Source organism: Triticum dicoccoides, chromosome 2B (assembly GCF_002162155.2).
Source record: "Triticum dicoccoides isolate Atlit2015 ecotype Zavitan chromosome 2B, WEW_v2.0, whole genome shotgun sequence".
NCBI classification, from domain to species: Eukaryota; Viridiplantae; Streptophyta; class Magnoliopsida; order Poales; family Poaceae; genus Triticum; species Triticum dicoccoides.
In genome coordinates this window covers 681151412-681173097 of record NC_041383.1, presented here as the reverse complement: position 1 = coordinate 681173097, position 21686 = coordinate 681151412, and the positions used below count along the sequence as shown (strand labels likewise).

The following is a 21686-nucleotide window of genomic DNA, read 5'->3' as shown; positions in this document are numbered from 1 at the left end:
GGGGAGAGCGAGGTGGATCTGAGGGGGGAGGCGCAGGGACCGAGGGGAGAGTGGGGGCGAGCGGGAGGAGAGACCGAGGAGGCGGAGGCGTGGCGGCCTTATCCTCCTCGACGCCGGCGAGCGGGTCCGGTGGCGACCGCGCCCTGTAGCGGCGCGTGACCAAGGAACAGGAAGGGTGGTGCGGTGCGGGGGGGCTGGGCCGGCTGGGCCGGTCGGCTGGATTAGCTAGGCCAGTTGGCCGAGGAGGTATGGGGGTTTTTCCTTTCTCTTTCTTTTTTTCTTTTCTTTATTTTTCTTTTCTGTTTTATTTCATTTTAAAGTATTTAGTCATTTTCTAAAAATGTGTTTACTTCGTCATAATTACCTATGCAATATTTGGCACCCCCCGAACATTTTTGTTTGGACTTTTGAAAACTTTGGGTGTTTGTCACTAATTCATTTTTGAATTTGCAATGTCTTTGAACTACCACTTAATTAGCAACAGTAACATAGATGACATGGCATCATCAGGAGAGTTTTACTGTAGCCTAATTATTCGGGCGTTACAATCATATTCACTGTTTTGACTTCTGGTGGGAATTTTTTATGTCCCCCAGTGTTCGGCTGGCGAGGCTCATCCTCGTCTTCACTTGGCGTCTCCCTCCCTTTGTGTTCGGCATTTAGCCTATCGGCCTGCTTGAAAACCCAGCATTCTCTGTGGGTGTGATTTGCAGGTTTTTGGGGGTGCCATGAATCTGACATAATCTGTCTAGAATCTTATTTAGGCTGGATGGTCCATCTCTGCTGCCTTTAAATTCCTTTTTCTGTTGACCGGGTCGAGAGCCCCTAAATCCGGCATTGACCGCCGTGTTATCTGGGTTGTCTTCATTGTTTCGATGCTTGTTTTTATTGCGTCGCGGATTCCCGTTGCCATCCCTGACTTCGGATGTGCCTGGGTCGTTGGTGCCGCTACGGGCCAACCAGCTGTCCTCGCCCGCGCAGAAGCAGGTCATAAGGCTTGTTAGGGCTGCCATTGTCCTCGGCTTTTCTTGGTCGAGGTGTCTGGCGAGCCATTCGTCTCGGATATTGTGCTTGAAACCCGCTAAAGCTTCAGTATCCGGGCAGTCGACGATTTGATTTTTCTTAGTGAGAAATCTGTTCCAAAGCTTACGGGCCGACTCTCCAGGTTGTTTGATTATGTGACTTAAATCGTCTGCATCTGGAGGTCGGACATAGGTCCCTTGAAAATTGGCCCTGAAAGCATCCTCAAGTTCCTCCCAACTTCCAATTGAGTTTTTGGGAAGGCTTTTCAACCAATGCCGAGGTGGTCCTTTCAACTTGAGGGGTAGGTATTTAATGGCGTGGAGATCATCTCCGTGAGCCATGTGGATATGAAGGATAAAGTCCTGAATCCAGACCACCGGGTCTGTCGTTCCGTCGTATGCCTCTATATTCACGGGTTTAAATCCCTCTGGAAATTCATGATCCAGCACCTCATCGGTGAAGCACAGGGGGTGCGCGGCACCCCTGTATTTGGATGTGTCGTGGTATGCTGTCGACGGTTGTTGTGTTCAGTGGTGATTCCGAGCTGGTATTCGATCGGTATGATCGTTTTGGTGGCTGTGATCCTGCACCGGAGCATGCTTTCTAGATCCATAGATGGACCTGGTCACACCGGCTTTTTTGCCCAGGAGCTCACGTAAATCGTGTGCTGACTTGTGTGCGGCATCATTAGCCGCCCTGTCGCGGCCACGGGGTGGTCGGTCCGGCTGATCGGTCGTATTATTTTTCGGCGGGATGGGCTCTATTGCCTCATCGTCGAATTCGGGCAGCAGCTTGCGCTTTGGATAGCTCTTTGTGTGGCGATCGTCACCGTATTTTTCTTCTGTGTCGAGCACTTTGTTCCATCTGCGGTTGAGCGTATCCTGCGTGGCCTTAAGCCTTTGCTTCTGCTTCTTCAATCTCCTCGCGGTGGCAATAAGCCTTCTATGGAGGTTCTCTTGTTCCAAGTGTTTTTCCGGGATGATGAGTGCATCATCGTCCGGACTGTTCTCCTCTCCGGAGACAGGTTGATGGGTTTTACCCTCGGGATTGCCGTCATCGGACATCGACTCCGAACTATGTTTAGCGTCCCCTAGCTCATCTTGCTCCATCGCTGGGTCCATGGGGTCGTCGTTTCCTTTGGAGTCGACCAGGGTGTTATTCTTTCTTGCGTTGTTATCGTTGTTTTTACTGTGGAGGGATTTAGAGCGGCGCCTACGTCGTCGCTTTGCTTGCTGCACGAGGGGATTATCCTCCATTGCATCCTTCCGTTCCTCGCTGTTGTTTTCTTTGGGTGTATCCACCATGTATATATCATATGATGAGGTGGCTGTCCAGCGCCCTATGGGCGGTGGTTCCTGTTCTTCTCCTGCGTCGTTGTCCATACCATCGATGTCTTCAGAGTTGAAGTCAAGCGTGTCGGTTAAGTCATCGACAGTGGCTATTAAGTGGGTGGTGGGTGGGGAACGAATTTCTTCATCGTCCGCTTCCCACTCCAGCCGGACATAGTCCGGCCAAGTGTCTCCTGACAAGGAGAGAGACCTTAATGAATTTAGCACGTCGCCCAAGGGCGAGTGCTGAAAGATATCTGCGGAGGTAAACTCCATGACCGGTGCCCAATCAGATTTGATAGGCATGGACGCACGCGGTTCGGAGCCTGTGGCCGGAGTCGAGTCCGAGGGTCCGATGACACAGGCCTCATAGGAAGTGAGGTCTGTGTCCGGCTCAATCGCCGATGAATGTGCGGCCTCCGTGGCGGGGTCCATCCGCCCATCCTCGGAAGGCACAATCTGCTCTGGATTCAGGGTCGGGCAGCCGCAAGCGCGATCTCTCAAACACCGTCTGATGGAAGATCTAAATCATGCTCATCGTGATTGTTCGGCGCTCCTGACATAGGCTCGAATCCATCGAAGATCAAGTCTCTGCGGATGTCGGCAGTGTAGTTCAAGTTTCCAAACCTGACCTGATGGCCAGGGGCGTAGCTATCGATCTGCTCCAGATGGCCAAGCGAGTTGGCCCGCAATACGAAGCCGCCGAATATGAAGATCTGTCCGGGGAGGAAAACCTCAGCCTGGACCGCATCGTTGCTGATGATTGAAGGAGCCATCAAGCCTTATCGTGACGACACAGTGGAACTCTCAATGAAAGCACCAATGTCGCAGTCAAAACCGGCGGATCTTGGGTAGGGGGTCCCGAACTGTGCATCTAAGGCTAATGGTAACAGGAGGCAGGGGACACGATGTTTACCCAGGTTCGGGCCCTCTCGATGGAGGTAATATCCTACTTCCTACTTGATTGATCTTGATGATATGAGTATTACAAGAGTTGATCTACCACGAGATCGTAGAGGCTAAACCCTAGAAGGTAGCCTATGATTATGATTGTTGTTGTCCTACGGACTAAACCCGGTTTATATAGACACCGGAGGGGGCTAGGGTTACACAGAGTCGGTTACAGAGAAGGAGATCTACATATCCGAATTGCCAAGCTTGCCTTCCACGCAGAGAAGAGTCCCACCTGGACACGGAATGAAGTCTTCAATCTTGTATCTTCATAGTCCAACAGTCCGGCCAAAGTATATAGTCTGGCTTTCCGAGGACCCCCTAATCTAGGACTCCCTCAGCCATCCAACAACAACAATAACAAGAAGAAGGACTAAATTAAGCAGACTGTATATATCTCTGTTTCCGTTCGCTCATATTAATTTGTTATCTCTGTTTATCCTGTCAATCTCATCGCAGACGGTTAGTAATACGTATTCGACTGAGATCTTCTACATTATCGCCCATAGGTTGGTTTGTTGAACTGTGTGCCCTGGCGAGCACATAGTTCACAAAAAAGACCATATGGGCTGTCTATAATGATCGCACACAATTCTGGTTACCGACCTGTTTGCCAGGTGTCACACACATCTTGTTACGCCAAATCGTTTTTGTTCACCTCGATCATCGCAAACGGTTCATCGGAGCGAACTGTATGCCATATATCGCACACACCTTGATCTGATTACCCGTTTCTGTTGTTATGTCTTATCGCAAACAGTTTGTATAGATCAACCGTATGTCCGGCATCGCACACGCAACTAAACTCTGAACTGTGTTTGATGTATCATTCATCGCAAATGTTTTGCATCTTTTTTGACGGGTTTTTTTTACATCGCCGTTTGTGATTAATGCGTCGCACACAATTTCGTCAAAGGGTCTCTGATCGTAGTGTCGCATTAGCAGCATCCTGCAGTAGTGGAGGGTCGTGACTACCGTCTTCTTCTCGTTGGCTGGTATTCCCGTCTCCGGGTTTCTTCCCCGTGCCTCACACCATTGGTGGAAGGTGGGGACGCCGACATGGTTCATGGCGGGTCTCCTACGTGCAAAATATGTGTTGATCGGCAGTGGTGCAAGGGTTTGGGGTTCTTAAATGCTAGGGCGGTGGCCCTTGATGGCGAGGTCGCGCAGTTGTCTCTACAACGAGCAACCTTGCGATGGAGATGGCATTTCTCCTTGGCTGTATGGACAGCCAGGAGCGGAGCCAGGATTTTGGTATAGAGGGGCCAAGTAAAGTTCATAACTTTTTTATAGACCGGAAAAATAACTATTATCATACTATAATATGTGCCGCACGCTACAAAACATGGATACGATTGTATGAGTTTAAATTTACCTCTACAACTGCCAATAGGATGAAGAAAATTTCATTGGAAAAATGACTTACCCGCTAAATTTCCTTCAACATATATGATCATGCAATACTGAAGTAAGTTGTCTCCCATTTGGTGGTGCTTAAAATATAAATTAACATGTAGAGTGTTTGGGGGGGAACTTCTTGGCTGATATGGTCCCTCACATATATAGAAACATTGAGCTTCATCTTGATTGTCCAGTGACATCCCTAATTTTACATGTTTTTGCTTGTTTAGCAACATTTGCCATGTCCGGCATATCCTGATCATGAGTGTCAATTGGACTGGGATTCGTAACTTGCACATTAGCCTCATTAACAATTTCAGTAGCTCGAGAAGTTGAAGCAACCGGCTTAAAAATGAATTAATCTTAACGGTGTTTGGCAGCGCTTTTATCTTCATAGCTGTTGAATTGCAATCTCTCAATTAGCTATATAGGATAAGTTCGACATAGGAAAGTTTTCAATCACAAATAGGAACTCATACAAAATAATTTGCGTCACGATCACTATAATTTTTAGGGCAAGATATGAATTATTCATCGAATCATAGCATCACAAATCACACAACCAAAACAATTAAACAACAAACATTGATGTATAAGTTCAACAATGATACAAGATGAATTGAGATTAGTAAATGGTGTGATGTACCGCTAGTGGGCTTCACTTGGGCCTTTTTCCCTTTCTCTAAAAAATAGCATTGAGATAGGGGGAGGGGGCGAGTATGTATATATGTGGGGAATATCTGCTTTTGTATCGCTAATTATGTAGCATCGCTCGATCGCTAAGGGGAGGCCCCTGCTCGCCCACCCTCTTGCCACCATTGACAGCGAGGAACGAGGCGCCCGGGATCTTGGAGGTGGCGGTGCTTCAATAGTGGCGCTCCCAAATTGTGGAGTGGCGGCGACGGACTTGGACCATGGCACCTCGGTGTGCCGTGGTGAGACTCCGACCAAAAGCTCCGCGCTCCGGCACTGGCTGTGTCGATGCATTTGTGTGTCGTGTCTCTCTTGGGGGTGTTGTTGTGGTTCCCCTCCCCGTGCTAGGGCTCGAATGAAAACCCTTGACCATACCTTCAGATGCAATAATGACGTTGTGTTGCATTATCACCCACTTGGGGGCGTCGTCGTGGAGCTCGGCTACCCTCCGGTCCCATCTTATCGGTGTGCAAGCTCGGATGATATCTCAGTGCCCCTTCAGCTCTGGCATGGGCAGTCCCGGCGGCTTCCTATCGGTCCTCATTGTCCACAGGGAGGCTCGACACCTGGTGGTCAGAAGCAAGAGGGCATGTGATCCTCTCCGGCAACAACTAGTGTGTGGTACATCAATGTTCGATGGTCTCTCGTGGAGGCGTGGTTTCTCCTTTAATCAATAGCCTCGGGTGCTTGGTAGGATGTGGGCACTCTTGTACTCTTGTTCCATGTCTGGTCTGCTTTGCAAGAGGATCTCTCATTACCATGTATTGGTTCTGTCATGTCTTTGTATATATAAGTGGAACGAAAGTGTTGTTTGGTAACATCTTAAATATTTAAAACATGTTTTGAAACAATTTCTTAATACATATAATAGGGGCAATTTGTTTTTATAATATTTGTATTTGTATTTTATAAAAGAGAAAACCAGCAAACCGTACATTGCTGCTCGCAATAAGCAGCTAGCGACCAGACATCATACTGGGCTTGGTCCATTTACAAGAGCGAAGCAGGCAATGCTAAGCTTGGGTTCGCTCTAGGTCATGTGTAGACGCACCACCTACCGCGACTTTGGGTTGTCAATTTTGGTTGATTTTTTTGTAGTTAGTGAATTGCTAGGTTTTTGTGGCCTTTGTTGCTTTTCTGCCAGTTTTTTTCCACCTATTTACTTTCAATTTTGCTTTTTTATAGAGAAAAACCAGCGAACCGTACATTGCTGCTCGCACGGAGCAGCTAGCGACCATACATCATACTGGGCCTAGCCCATTTATACAAGAGCAATGCAGGCAATTCTAAGCTTGGGTTCGCTCTAAGCCATGTGTACACGCACCCTACCGCGACTTCGGGTTGGCCCATTTTGGTTGATTATTTTTGTAGTTAATGAATTCCTAGGTTTTTGTGTGTCCTTGTTGCTTTTCTGCCAGTTTTTTCCACCTATTTACTTTCAATTTTGCTTTTTTTTCCTTTCTATTAAGTTTATTTTCGTTTTCTGATCATTTTATCTTTGTTATTTTCCATCTTCTTTTTTCCTTTTTGCCTATTTTGAAAATTTTCAAATAAAATAAAAATTAATTTAAAATGATATCATTTTTTATTTGAGTATTTTTAAATCACGATTTTTTATTTAAATTCGTGAGCATATTTTTAAAATGCATAGACATTGTATGCGAAAGCGTCAACCTTTCTTTTTTCATGAACCAATTTTGCAATTCAAGTATATTTGTCAAAACATTATAAACATATTCTTAGTACTAATATAAAATGCGGTATCCGGTATCCGGTGTTTTCAGAAGCAGAAACGCTTGATTTTTTTTTCATTCCTTATAAGTGAAGTATAGGCGCACCCCTTCTATACTATGAAAAGAAACGAAAAAAAGATTGGAATTTGTGGCCTAAAATCAATTGGGCAAGTCGACCAAGACATGAGTATGGGCAGCCCATCGAGACAAACCAAGCGCGAAGCAAGACATCCAGGCTGGGCTTCGGCTCGGCCCGCTTGAAACCCAGAAAAGCACAAATTGCTGGAACTCGTTTTTAGTTTAAAACAATAATGTAGGTTTGCATCAGAAAATGAATAAATTAAATCAAAACGCCAATTTTTAGTCGTTTCAATCTAGGCTGGTTCGTGCTCGAGCTTGGTATGCCTAGCCGAGTTTTGTTACATCCAGCCCAAATCCACTCCCTGGGGTATGATCGTGTCTTGCTGTAGGTGAAATCAAATCGGACATGAGCAGAGATGTAAGAAAAGAATCTAATATATGCGGGTATATAGTCATCCCCGTTATCTTGATTTGAGTTTTTACTTTTTTTTTGCGGATGTTGATTTGAGTTTTTACAACACAACTGATGATGTAACCTACTAATGGGCGATCACTAATGGCCTTTGAGATTTTTACCAGGAGTTATATGTTAAATGGGACCTGCTTGCATTGAAGAGCCAAAAAAAGTTGGTGGCATACATACACGATAGAACTGTCTGCGATGCCTCCTAACTGGTTCTGCCATGATGCCATTTTCGTGCATCGACGGTGGAGGCTAATCTAGATTCTAGAATAGCTGATTATTTATTCCTTCTCTTTTCAGTGACTGCGTCATGGAAGAAGGGGTTGGTTTTGTCTTGCCTCCATGAACAACCGTACGAGTAGCATCTGCAGCTGCGTTCATCTGTTCATGCACGGACCTGATGCCTCAGGGCGCTCACTACACCCACTACCAAGACCCGAATTCAATGAAGTGACACATGCCTAATGGCAGTTCGATCGAAGATCTCAGCTCATTAATCTTTCTTGTCGCCGCTCACCGTTTTAATGCAACTAGCGCCGCCGTCAACCAGGTAGGTAGGTCGTCGACCTCTCCAGTCTCCACTCCGTCGATCGTACGTGCACCGGGGGATCCTCGCCTGCTATATAAACGAGCTCCCACTGCCAGCATCATGCACACCACTCGCAAGCACAGCAGCGTCACACTACCTAAGCAACAAAGATGGGCCGCCGCACCGGAGCCAGCCTACTCCGTGCCCTGCTGTTTGCGTCGCTCTTCGCGGGGTTCGCGGCGCATCTCGCCGCGGGGGAGAAGGACTGCTACGACGAGAAGGACATGATCATGAGCATCTGCATAGAGAGCATCAAGAAGCAGGGCTTCTACACGCCCCCAAGCCCGGACTGCAGCAAAGAGGTGAAGAAGGTCGACATGCCCTGCATCTGCCGCGTCCTCACCGCCTCCGACGAGCGGACCGTCAGCCCCGTGAAGCTCGTCCACCTCGCCCACGACTGCAAAATCAAACTCCCCGTCGGGAGCAAATGCGGAAGTAAGCAACTAAGCATAATTCATTTTTCTGTTTTGCACTGCCACGGCCGGACTCGTCTAATCCACGTACCACGTAATTTTTGCAGCTTACACCATCGGGGGGCGGGTGCCACCACCATCCGCGCATGCGTGAGGAGCTTCGGTCATGGGGATCGCGCGAGAGGAAGGCCGGTGAAGGAGATGGAGAGATCATGGCAGAATAACTACTCTAAATAAAGTGCGTGCGTGTGTATGCTGAGCTAGTGAGCTATCGTCATACGTAGAATGTAATGTAATCTGCCATGGCATGTTACCGTGAGATCCCAATAATAATAATAGTAACAATAAAAGCCTTCCATCTAAACAGTTAGTATTCTTCATGCAGCCATTACAACGACTGAAATTGCTACGAATTCGATATCGATGCTGGTTCTTTTCTGTTTTTCTTTTGCCCCCGGTAACTGCATGCCCGAGAGTATATTAATCTACTTGTCTAAATCTATATAACCCTGTGTTGGAACGAAGTGAATACGATATAAACTCGGCATATTCCTCCACGACACCCTACATCTACTTATTTCGCTCGTGGTGTTGGTCTTTGTTGTGTCTGCTAGTTAGGTCGTGCCTTCTTCTGGACGTCAATTTCTTTCTCTTCTTTATCTTTGTTATTACTTGTATGTTTTTTGGCCCGATTTTCCTCGTCAACGGAGTCAATTTGTTCAGTTAAACTGGAATCCACAATCTCGTTTCCCGTCGTGGCTAGTTGTCGACCCAGTTGTTGGAGCAACTCCAAGGCGCCGACCCAAATGATCCCCGCGTGTCCGTTTGCGCCGGAATGGACCAAAAGAACAACCTAACGCGCCAACTCAAACCCAAAAAGCATCCACTCGATGTCCGTTTGGACGCATTTTAGGCTCAAATTTGTGCTTGGTTTGTGTCCACGCGGATTTGAGACAGACGCCCCGCGCGACCTTTCGGTGTCCGTCACGGCCCCACCTATCGGTGGCACAACCACTGCCCGCGGTCGTATTAAACGCGGCCACCTACCTCGGGCCCGCTTGGCAGTGGCTGGAAGCACCAGGCCTTTTTAATGCAAGCGTGCGGGGGCGGTAGGCCTCATCCACTTCCCCTCCCCCGTCCACATCTGGCCAAGCTTGCCCCCCTCACTGGCGACAGCAAAACCCTAGCCATGGGTTTCTTTCGCTAGGGGAATTAATGAGAAGCTCCACGCCAGTGCCAGTTCGTCCCGCGCGCCTCCTCTTCCTCCTCCGCCACCTCCTCCATGCGGCAGCCCACACGACAGGTTGTACATCCCGGTGCACCAAGCGTGCTAGCACTAACAGTACCGCCAGCCACTGCCGTATTCGGATGTCAACCTACCCCACGGCTGGCATCCTCGTGCCTGCAGTGCCACGGTCGCCGCGGGTGCATGCTGGCGTGCCCTCCTTATGCCGGAGCAGCGGTGCCTCCCTGCCTACGCGTTGGATTCCCCTAACTGGGAGGTCTGGTTCGTGACAGAGCACGACCTGGCCCATCGCCGTGGCGTGCAGCTCAACCCTGGCTTCATGTCGCCATCCCCGAAGGTCACGCCAGAGGAGGAGGAGGAGGCGGCGGCCTACCAAGCCGTAATGGGGGCAGCACTACAGCGTGCCTTGGAGGAGAGCCAGCTCGAGAAGGACGCGCGTTGGGACGTCCTAGAAGAGGTCCTCATGCTGCCGGCGGCGGGGGACTGAGTCTACCCCGGGCCCCACCACCGCCGCCTGCCCTCGAGCCTTAGCACACGCCACGCGCATGCCCACGCCCCCGTGCACGCCCACGATGCCCACCGAGCGCGCTCCAGATATGTATGTGTGGACTGTCATTGTCTGTGAGTGCGTGAGGCACCAGCCATCTACATGGACACGCCGCCAGAGGAGAAGGCGGCCTACCTCGAGCAATGGAGGCAACAATGGCTGATGGACGAGTGGGCCGACGGCGAGCACCAGATGCAGGACGAGCTCGAGGAGGGGGAGCGACGGGCCGGCTGGGCACGGGAGGAGGAGGAGGAGGAGCGTCGCGAGTAGAAGAAGGAGGATCGCGCCCGCGGCGTAGCAATGCAGCTGTGGAGCTGACGCCGGAGGAATCGTTGCGGGCAGCATGGGAGACCGCATTCCCGTGGGTTGGGCCGCCGCCAACCTTTGTCGACCTCACCGACGACGATGACAAGACAAGGACTAGGGTAGCGTGTGGGCACTTTTTTTAGTTTTTTTTTGGTGTTTTATTAATGTTTAAATGGAAGACCCCCGTTTAGTGTTTAATTATGTTAAATTCAGCCACATGTTTTTTTTGTCGCGAAAAAATGCGCCGACCATCCGTGGACGACGCCATCCACCCGAAATAAAAAGTGGACAATCCAAAACAGACAAAAAAATAAATAATACACGCGTCCGTTTGGGTCATATGCATTGGGGTTTTCTTTTTTTTTGATAAAACGAGTTGGAGTTGGAGCTGGAGTTGGTCTTAACAGTGTACAATTGTGGGTTCATCTTGTTTCCCGTCCATCATTTCTACCCTGTCAGCCCCGCATATAGAAAGACCAACCTAGGGTTAGGGTTGTGGATCCGATCCCGATCGCCATGTTCACCGGACACGCGCCAGAGCCAGAGGAGAAGACCGTCGTCTTCCCCGATTGGGTGATGCTGGATCGCTTCGGCCGCACCTACAGTCACGCCGACCTAGACGCTGCTCGTGAGGCGGCCAATAAGAAGAAGACCGCCGTCGAAGTCATCACGGCCACCGGCCACCGCTGCTGCTTGTCCTTCGCCTTCTCGGACCGTCCAGAAGGGATCTCCTATCTCGATCTCGACTGGCCGGCGGAAGGCTCAGCCAAGCCCGTGGACCGCTACAGCCCGCCCGCCCGCGTATCCCTACGTCCGGGCAACCGACGAGGACCTCGTCCTCTTCGACATCTCCATCCCGAGCCAGCGTCGCTCCTACGACTCGCCGTCAGATCTGTTCGTCTACACGGCCGGTCCTTCCCCCTCGGTGCAGCGGCTCCCTCTGTACACTGGCCCCAGGGAACGGCCGTCGATGAAGTCGAACTCCGCCACAGGCATCCTGCGGCTCGCCGACGACCGCTACATCGTTTCCAACCTCGAGGTCCACCCGGAAAAAAAGGGGGCCTCTGAAAATTATTCCATGCTCGCCGAACTCCGCGTCTTCGACTCCAAGACGGAAAAGTGGGAGTGCTTCCTCGAGCCGCAAGACGAGATCCTCTGGTCGACCGACGATGTGCTCGCGTTCGACCGCCGGTTCCTCTGCTGGGTCGACTACTTGAGCGGCGCCCTGCTGTGTGACTTCTCCAACCTAGAGTCCCTGGTGCTTCAGTTCGTGCGTTTCCCTGGACCGGCGGAGTATTCCAAGTTGGTACAAGTCTCAAGGTGCTTAGCGTCGAGATACCGAAGTGTGTCTGTCCACCAAGGCATGATACGCTTCGTCCACATTGACAATGACTACGATGGCTCGTGTCAGCGTCTTGAGAGAAGCCAGGGGCAGCACCAGCAGCAGCCTCCCCAGAAGATCACCATATGGACTTTGAACATGAGGGATGGCAACTCCAAGTTTGAGTGGAAGATACATCGCGTGATCAACCTGGATTGTCTCTGGGCGCAACGTGGTTACCAAGATCTGGGCATAGGTCGGTGTCTTCCCGAGTTCCCGGTCATCTGCGCCGAGGATCCGGATGCCGTGTGCTGCCTGTTGAGGGACGAGGCGCAACTTTCTGGACAGCCGTGGATGATCATGGTTGACATGAACTACGCATATCTACGGTCATGTTCTAAATATATCAATCAACAGCCATACCATGCTGACTGCGATGTGGAAGATCACACTAACTTCTTTTCTAATGTGCCCCTACTTTCAACTGTCTTCTCCAAATACCTTGGAAGACCAACAGGGATACCACGCGACAAGAACAAGCTCGCAAGCAATCCTCCAGAAACGGTAAGTTTGCAATGTGAAGATGAAGACCTGGAATCTGGTGACTGGTCTTGGGACATTTTGGACGCCCAAATTAAAGATGCTGTTGCCCGGATGCGGGCAGAATCAACTCAACAGCACAAAATACTACATTGATGGGATGTAGATGATGTATAGAGGGAGTACATGTTAAAAAAAAACACTGTACAGTGTGTGCTCTCTGTGCAAAATGTATGGTTAATTGCGAAGTGAACATCGATATAGGTTCAAGTATTACTTTGTGAGCTTATGTTTGTGGTGGCGTTCTTTAATTAATGAGTAAATGCCATCTTTTACTCTGATTAATCATGTGAGAAAGCATGGAACAGCCAAGAGACTGGAATTTCAGACTTCAACAATTTTATGAATTATACAGATGAATTCGAATTAGCCAATATAATGGATTTTCATTCATTTTAGTTCATTTATTAAATATAAATGTGTGCCATATTTTACCTTTAATTTGTGCACATTCAGTCAACATGGTCCCACGTATCATGGCACATGTGGTGCTCCACTTCGACTATTTTTTCTTCTATAACCGGTTCTCCACCCGTTCCACCACACACTCGGTTCATTATCCGGTGCGACCCAGATCATCGACAACATGCCGCCGCCATCGGTCGCCGCGAGGTGGTCAATGAGCTTGGAACACGAGAATTGGATGCCCGAGAGACACGACAGGCGGAAGCACGGGCTCAGCTTTCACTTGAATCCTATCTTGGCGAGCTTTAGAATGGCTAAAACTAATATTTTGTGTAAATAATAGTTATAGTAATATGTATCCCCAAAATGATTAAACTTAACCAAACAAAACATTGGTTAGCCGTTTTGAATTAGGCTCGGGTTTGGTATTTTCACCTGGGCTTTGTTAAACCTAGCCCAAAACCTAGCCCAGCCTGGGGTATGTCTAATTCGACAATTTGTAGGTGAAATGAAATCGTACATGAGCGATGATGTAAAAAAGAACCATACACGTGTTGACATACACTCATCACATTATCTTAAATTCTGGTTCTTACATCACCATCCAAGACCTACTAGTCAATGCGATTGCGCGGGTTGGAGGATAACCTCCAACCCCTCCAGCCCAGCGCGCACTTTGGGTCGAGCCATGTACCAGGAGCCTATGTTTTTCCTTTCTTTTTTGTTATTTTCCCCTTTTTATTTTCTATTTATTTTTCCTTTATTTTTTGCATTTTCACCGAATTTCAAAAAATATTCATGAATTTTAAAAATGCTCAAGAATTTTAAAAAATGTTCACAATTTGAAATATTTTCCGGAGTTCAAAATGTTCGTGAATTTGAAAAATTGGTCTCACATTTAAGAAAAACAGAATTTGAAAATTTATTAAAAACTTGGAAAATTGTTCCTGGATTTAAAAAACCTTAATGAATTTGAAAAATTCTCCCCTATTTCATAAATGTTCAAGAATTTTAGTAATACTTCAAATTACGAAATTCATGAATTTGATTTTTTTCTCAGATTTCGAAATGTTACATAAATTCAAATAACGTTCACTAATTTGGAAAATGTTCCTAAAATTCTAGAAATATTGTCAAATTTTAAAAAGTTCCAAAATTTGGAAAAACAACTGTTCACATATTAGAAAAAAAGTATTGCATTCAAAAAATATGTGCAAATTTTTTAAAAATATTCCTAAAATTCAATAAATAAAAATGGAAACTGAAAAAAAGAAGGAAGCACACACAAAAAACCAGTTGAGGGAAGGAAACCGGGCCCTTTGGCCTAGTGCAGCACGGATATGTTCCTCATCGATCCGAATGACGCTTAATGTTGCAGTGACCATGTGCCTCCCTTGCGACCACGTGGCACGTCATAATTTTCTCTTCCTCTCCTTTAGCAAAATAGCAATGTATATTTATTTATTTTTGTCTAGATTACATTATCTCTTGGTTCGAATTTAACCCTTTTCTATGTTGTTTGTCCTAAATATTTTTAGGTTGCAACAATTGTATGTATGAAATTGTGGCTAGTGGGTTAAATCTTATTTAATTAGATTTAATTGTACTCCCTCCATAAAGAAAATATAAGATCATTTAGATCACTACCTTAGTGATCGAAATGTTCTGATATATCTTGACAGAGGGAGTATGTGTTTGGGCAAAACGTCAAGCATTAGCTATTGTTTTAACTTGTAATTAGATATACTTCATTGGCTTCATAATTTTTGATATCTTATTTGTTAAATGCAGATAATGGACAGTTTCTTCTAAAAAGAAATGCACCATCACAAGATGCTCCAGAAGACATGAATTCGGAGGAGGAGATTCAATATGATCCAGGCAAAAGGAAATTGATAAATATTAAGTGATGATGCTATTTGTTATGTGGAGAAAGAAGAAATAGAAAAGGTCATCAATGATCACGTGGTTGAGTATTTCATGGCTCGGAGGAATAGATTGACAAAGGTAATTTTTTTAAATTTTAGCAAATTTAAGTACTTTGATTTGGGCATTTTATTATGTTCTACTTGAAAATTTGATTCTAGCTCTTATATTGTAGGTTAATGAACCATTATATGTGATGATGTGTTTTAATTGAGAATGCTAAACCTTTTCAAGTAATTTTGTCATTTGTTTTGGCATTATTTTAAGCAGTTTGACTATTGCATTTTGTTTTATAAATCAACTTCTATTATGTTTGGTAATTCGTATTACAAGCTATGAAAGGCACCTTTATTTAATGCAACCATGCTTGAAATTTTTCTCCATGGTTAAGTGGTGCATCATGGTAAAATTAGCTCCAGCCCCACCCCTGCTCATCTGCGGCAAGAGCATCAAGAAGGAGGCCCCCCTACGTGCGCCCGGACACCCGCGCTGAAATGACGGTGGTGGACATGCCCTGCATCTGCCGCCACGTACTCGCCGCCGCCGACGCAGATCATCAACGCCCAGAAGCTCGTCCGCTGTACGTCCGACTCCAGCGTGAGTAAGCATGCTTTGTTATGCTTATTATTGGAATTTCCATTAGTGAAGAAAAATAGCACACTATAGCGTGCTGGAGAATAACTCGCTAAATAAATCAGTGTACAATGTGAAGCGCACCATAGCGCATTAATAGCGAATTTTAAGTATGACGCTATTTTTTGCTATAATGCGCTATTTTTTTTTCAATGAATCTGGTACGTTGGTAATTCTGCAGCTTACACCATCGTGGCGCTAAGCGCCGCAGTCGCCATCCAAGCATGCGTGAGAGAGTTCCGACCATGGGATCGTGCGAGGGAAAGGCGAGGAAAGGAGTGATCGTGGGAGAATAAACTGAATATAAGTGCGTGTGTGCCTGTATGCCGAGCTAGTGAGCCATCATAGAATGTACCTTCTGCCATTCTGCCATGGCATGTTACCCACAGATCTGAATGAACAACAATGCCTTCCGTCTGAGAAGTTACAATGAACATTTCTCCAAAAGAAAAAATTACTCCGAACAAACGGCCGCAGTTGCTACAGATGGAACCATGGAATCATGGGCGTGAAGAATTACGTTAGGGTACTGATGGGGTGGAAGGCTTATATATAGAGAGAGATTTAGAAGAGTAACTAGTGAATAATGGCTTGACTATGGAATCTGAATAACACAGTAATAAAGCCATCCGTCGTAAGAACGACCCGTCCAAAATGGATGTTGAATTTCTTTTAGACCCCAGTAATTCCCGAAGTATATATCCATCCAGCCCTCTGAATTAATAAGCTAGACAATGATAACACAAATATATGGCATTCAAAACTGGTGCATGCAGATACTAGACTGAAATACAAATTCATGGGTAATAGAAACCGTTGATTAGGATATAACAACTCCAAGCATAAGCTACTAACTGCGAAAGCGGATAAGAGATACAAACTAAAAGCAACAATAACAGGGCAAGACGATGCTACTTATTATTGCTCCTCAGGCCTTCCACGGAAGGCCCTCCGACTACCTCTAGCACACCGGATTATTGGCCGACAATCACTCGCTGGCGCCGGTGCAGGAAACCCTACACTCTACTAGGTCAAATACTAGAGAATAAAGCTGCTGCAAATCGGGGAGCCATTAGTCGGTCACCATCTTCATGTCTGGGTCGTAGCGGCCTTGGTTCCCGGAGAGTGACCAGCCCACAGGAGCATATGAAGCGTGTGTCGGATGGCCTGCATTGTTGAACGCGCTACCGTTGGGTCCCATAGGGCTCCCTGGGTCATCAGAGTGGTCGCTTGATGTTCCGTCTGATGGCGTAGCAGCAGCTGAGGCTGCACCGAAGCCAGCAGCCGTCTGCATCGGCGCAGATGTTGGCTCGCGTTTTGGTTGTTCTTCCTTGGGCTTTTTGTTACCTTCGGCGATGAAGCTGCCCACCACAACCTGAAACACAACATGGAAATCTGTCACCGATGGCCTAATTTGGATGCAGAGATGCCAGTTGACAACAAAGTGCAAAGAACGTCAGACGAATGGCAAACCTGGACAGGCGTTGCAGCCATAAGCATTCCTGCAACACAACCTCCTACAATACGCCCATCGCTTCCAGCCAGAGCAACACTCAGACCACCTGTCCTGCTACGAGTGTCACCATCCTCTGCCAGCAGAAATGAGCCCGACAGAGAGAGAATATCAAAGTGGCCCTGTGACACATAACAGTATAGGTATTCAGTGTATTTTTACAAACTGATGACTTTGTATGACACAAAACTGACATTGCATTACAATAATATTAAGTAATGTGGTGTGACTCTGTAGTCTGACCACATGAAGGAACCAATAAACTATCACAGGGTCTAGAAAACCTGGTGCCTTTAACATAAATAGTTAGTTGCACTAGATGGGAGAATGAGAACAGATTAAATCTTCCGACATGTTTTCATGTAACTTGACAAGCTGGGAAGTAAACTTAACTGCATATTAGAAAACGTTCACAAGAACACACAAGAAGATAAACAAACTTCATATTTGGCTCACAGAGACTGTTGACAGTACTAGCAAAACAAGGAAGTAACGGAAACAGAATTTAGCAGAAATATGAACATTCAGTAAATCGACCGTATAGGCTTAATTTGTTACTCCTAAATATTATCTCTGTCCCGAATTACTTGACTTAGATTTTTCTAAATACGGATGTATCTAACACTAAAACATGTCTAGATTCATCCATATCTAGACAAATCTAAAACAAGTAATTCGGGACCGAGGGAGTAACAAGTAAACATTCAGTCAACAATAGGCCATCAGAGTGCAGGCTACAGAATTATATGCTAGAACACGACCAAATCATAGGTCCGTTGAGAGCTGTGATGCTATGTACTCCCTCCGTAAACTAATATAAGAGCGTTTAGATTGTTAAATTAGTGATCTAAACGCTCTTATATTAGTTTACAGAGGGAGTAGGTCTTAGAACCTGATCATTACCACTTCACAAAAATAACGAGAAGTGAAAATCAAACAATGCCTCTGAGATCTTAGCAAGTTGGGCCTTGACGTACCTCATATGTCACTATGCCACCAGAGGTTGCTGGTTGACGGAGTGTTGCTGTGCACAGCGCACCGTTTGCTGAGATTATACATGTAGTACGTGGGCCTTGTTGTGAAAAAGACATTATTTTCGAAGCAACATCCTGCAAACAAGATGATTTAAAGCATAAACGCCCACGGTGAGGTAGAAGTAAAGCATAGTCTGAACGCAAGGGACAAGCAAGGAATAATGACAGGTATATAAATAATGCCAGGAGAATGGGAACTAACAGCCTAAGATAGAACCGACAGTTATTTATTACTCATACTCTCTAGTTTTGTAAGGCCATCCTTTAAGAATTGTGCCATGCATCCTGTGGATCAGCAGCAAGTTCAAGTTGGATACTATGTACTTTAATAAATGCAGTAATGGCATCGAATCCATGGTTAGACCGAAACTTGTAGCAAGAAAACAGAAGTCAAGAGGATAAAATATTCAAAAGATGCTCAAGGGTCCACTCAGTGCTATGATTTACTTCTTGCTGTTTGTACCAGGAGCCACATAATATGCACTCTGTTCTTAGCTCTTCCATGGAAGTGATTAATTTCAACGTAAAGCAGTATGCTCATGAATGATATAATGCTGACAGGTTCTGTTCTCAACCAAGAGTGGTAGCCAGCAGGGCAATCTACTCGATCCTGACCGCACAACTAATGTCCAAAAGCAACTTAGGAACAACCAGACCACGCGAATAGACACCAGAGAGGAGGGAGCACTTTTCAAGTAGAGTACCTCATTAGGCTTGACAGTAATTATGTGAGGAGTAAATGATGTACCAGCTGAGCCTACAATTCAGTAAACGAAATATCATAGTCAGCACAAAAAAATGTTCAAAGAAGCCCATCAAATTATAATCAAAATCATAAACTGCGATTAACATGATACTCCAATATTGCCCGGAAGGATAATTTTAATTAACTGAATTGCCAGAATATTTACCACCCTTTTATCTTGCAAAACTCAAAAGTAAACGCAGTTTGTGACATGATAGAAAAATGAGCAAAATAATAATAATAACCCATAGAAGAATATTCCTTTACAGTGAGCTCACTTCTACTCCCTCCGTCCTGAAATACTTGTCGGAGAAATGCATAAAAATGGATGTATCTAGAACTAAAATACGTCTGGATACATCCATTCCTCCGACAAGTATTTGTGGATGGAGGGAGTATATTACATGAGTGCTCTGTGCATAACTAACATGAAGCAGAGGTGTACTTCCCACATTGTTTAAATGCCTGCACTATTGCGTCCTATTTAATTCCTTTGCAATGTGGAGAAATCCTTACAAAGTTAATGGTGAAAAACATGTAGAAAGACATATAGTACATGCTTTTATTCAGCACAAGCTGCTGCTGAGTGAACGCTGATGTTTCTGAATTCAGATGTGAACCAACACGGGTGCGGCCAGAATTACCTAACGCTCTGTTCGGATGTCTGTATTGGAGACCTCTGTATTGAATTACCTAAGGCATCGAGCTGTTTCTTTTTGCCAGATCCCGGGGGCCGTCCTCTGCGCTTCCCGTCAGGATTCGAGTTGGAGCCCGCGCCACCAGACTGCCCGCCCGCCTCGGCCTTCACCGCCGAGCCCATGGTCCCGTCCGGCCCATACTTCCTCGGCCTTCCCCTCTTCTTCTTCACGAGCTCCCCGCCGCCGCCGCTGCCGCTGACGCTGACCACCAGGGCGCCACCGCCACCGCTAACGGGCTGCGGCATGCCCGGCGGGGTGGAATCGGGCCGGTACATGGCGAGCGGCGGCATGTCCGCGGGCTTCATTGCCGGCTGCGAGGCGCCGGGCGACGCCATGGGGTTGAAGGCGAGCGGCATCCCGTGCATGACGCTCGCGGAGCCCGGCGGCATCGCGCCGTAGGCGTGCTGCGGCATCATGACGCCGGGGGCCACCGGCGGCGGCGAGCTCACGCGCGGCGTCTGCTGCTGCGGCGGTGCCGGCGTCTGCTGCTGCGGCGGCGGCGGCAGCGGCAGCGGCAGCGGCAGCGGCGTCGGCGTCTGCTGCTGCTGCTGCGGCTGATCCCGGCCGTCCATCTCGCGGCGAAACCCTAGGGCACCCCACGAATCCGACGCGCTCTCCTCGGCCGGGCCGCGCCGCGCGTCGTCGCTCCGGGCAGCGCGCGCGCGCGGTTGGCGGCGGTTGTACGTGAACGTAAACCACCTCTGCGCTTCAAAAACTAATCGAGGAAATCGAGACTCAATAAAATACGCAGGAAAAATGGGGAAAGCGGAGGCGGATTTGTTGCGTGGAAAGAAAAATCGATTTGGGAGTAAAAAGGGGAGGGAGGGAGGGAGGGAGGGAGACGGGAGTTACCTGCCCTCGGGGGTCGGATCGGAACAGATCTGCTGGCCGCAGGAGAAATCGCGAAATATCGAGCAATAAATCCGCCCCCGCCCCCCTCCCTCCTCGCGTGCTCTTACCGGCTGGACAAAAATAGCCTCGGTTTCCTTTTTTCATTGGGCAAATTATTCTGACATGTTGCCTTCAAAAAAAAAAATTATTCTGACATGTGGACCCTTCCAAGAAAACACCCCTATACTACTAAAAGTACTCCCTACATTCCGAACTACTTGTCTTGGATTTGTCTAGATACGGATGTATCTAGACTCATTTTAGTGCTAGATACATCCATATATAGACAAATTTAAAACAAGTAATTCGGAACGGAGGAAGTATCACCTATAATTTTATTGGAAAATGTTATAGAGCGAACATGCTCTGAGAAGGTTTTTCTGACCGAACTCTATCTGCGTTCGATCCCGTTGCACGAATCTCAACGGAGAGTGTGTGGGCATCAATTACCGAAAAAGGCTTTCGCCCCGCTTTATATATAAAGCAACGATCCAATTACAACTAACCTTATACAACTCCACACCAACACACACAGGGCAAGATACAAGAATGTTGGAAACAGCTACACCACCCAACACAACTCCAAGCCATCTACAGGAAGGAAGAGAGACCGCCGCTTGAAGTCGCCGAGGGTCTCAACCGTGAACAAATCACAGCGAAGAGCCAGAGCTGTGCACGACGAACCGATTACTCCAAGGCGGAGCCTTCAACAAGGTCATGTCACCTAAGTACCGCACCGCCTGATCCAGGGACCGAGATTTCCTCCGGAGCAACACGGAGGAGGAACACTACTAGGGAAAACCTTGTACACAGAATCTTACCAGCAGTGCGCTTTAAAATAAGGCGCTACTGCTATTTAGCAGTAGCGCGTGTCGACAAAACACGCTGCTAAAATAAAAATAAAAACAACGCGTCTGCGGTAAGCCGCGCTACTGCTATAGTTGACACGACCTCGCCCCCAGCTAGTTATAGACTTTTAGCAGTAGCATCTTATTTTAAACTGCGCTACTGCTATTGATCGTAGTAGTAGCGTGTATCATATACAAGCGCTACTGCTACGGCTACCTCATCCAGATCCTCTCCGCTTGTCTTTCCCCCTCCTCACTCACTCACTCTCCCTCTCTCACCGTACGTCGTCGTGTTCCT

The 21686-nt window shown here is 47.1% G+C and overlaps 2 protein-coding genes and 1 pseudogene across 2 annotated transcripts; 2 read left to right on the top strand and 1 right to left on the bottom strand.

The window, feature by feature from the left end:
- Positions 1-8336: 8336 nt before the first annotated feature.
- On the top strand, positions 8337-9093 carry LOC119368306. The gene is made up of 2 exons (XM_037633599.1): positions 8337-8697; positions 8783-9093. The coding sequence occupies exons 1-2, from the start codon at positions 8373-8375 to the stop codon at positions 8827-8829; spliced, it is 372 nt and encodes a 123-aa protein (XP_037489496.1). The 5' UTR covers positions 8337-8372; the 3' UTR covers positions 8830-9093.
- A 2519-nt stretch (positions 9094-11612) lies between these two features.
- LOC119361135 lies at positions 11613-12801 on the top strand (annotated as a pseudogene).
- Positions 12802-16394: 3593 nt separating this feature from the next.
- LOC119365575 (AT-hook motif nuclear-localized protein 10-like) lies at positions 16395-20446 on the bottom strand. The gene is made up of 5 exons (XM_037631225.1): positions 19645-20446; positions 18911-18963; positions 18150-18281; positions 17133-17294; positions 16395-17034 (listed from the first exon to the last, which is right to left on the bottom strand). Exons 1-5 carry the CDS (start codon positions 20219-20221, stop codon positions 16732-16734), a joined length of 1227 nt encoding a protein of 408 aa, XP_037487122.1. The 5' UTR covers positions 20222-20446; the 3' UTR covers positions 16395-16731.
- Between the last annotated feature and the right edge of the window lie 1240 nt (positions 20447-21686).

Coding starts and splice junctions, on each gene's coding strand:
- LOC119368306 (XM_037633599.1), top strand. CDS start 8,373: ATGGGCCGCCGCACCGGAGCCAGCCTACTCCGTGCCCTGCTGTTTGCG. Junction 8,698..8,782: donor CGTCGGGAGCAAATGCGGAA/GTAAGCAACTAA, acceptor TAATTTTTGCAG/CTTACACCATCGGGGGGCGG.
- LOC119365575 (XM_037631225.1), bottom strand. CDS start 20,221: ATGGACGGCCGGGATCAGCCGCAGCAGCAGCAGCAGACGCCGACGCCG. Junction 18,282..18,910: donor TTACTGTCAAGCCTAATGAG/GTACTCTACTTG, acceptor TCTTGTTTGCAG/GATGTTGCTTCGAAAATAAT. Junction 17,035..17,132: donor TGGCTGCAACGCCTGTCCAG/GTTTGCCATTCG, acceptor GTTGTGTTTCAG/GTTGTGGTGGGCAGCTTCAT.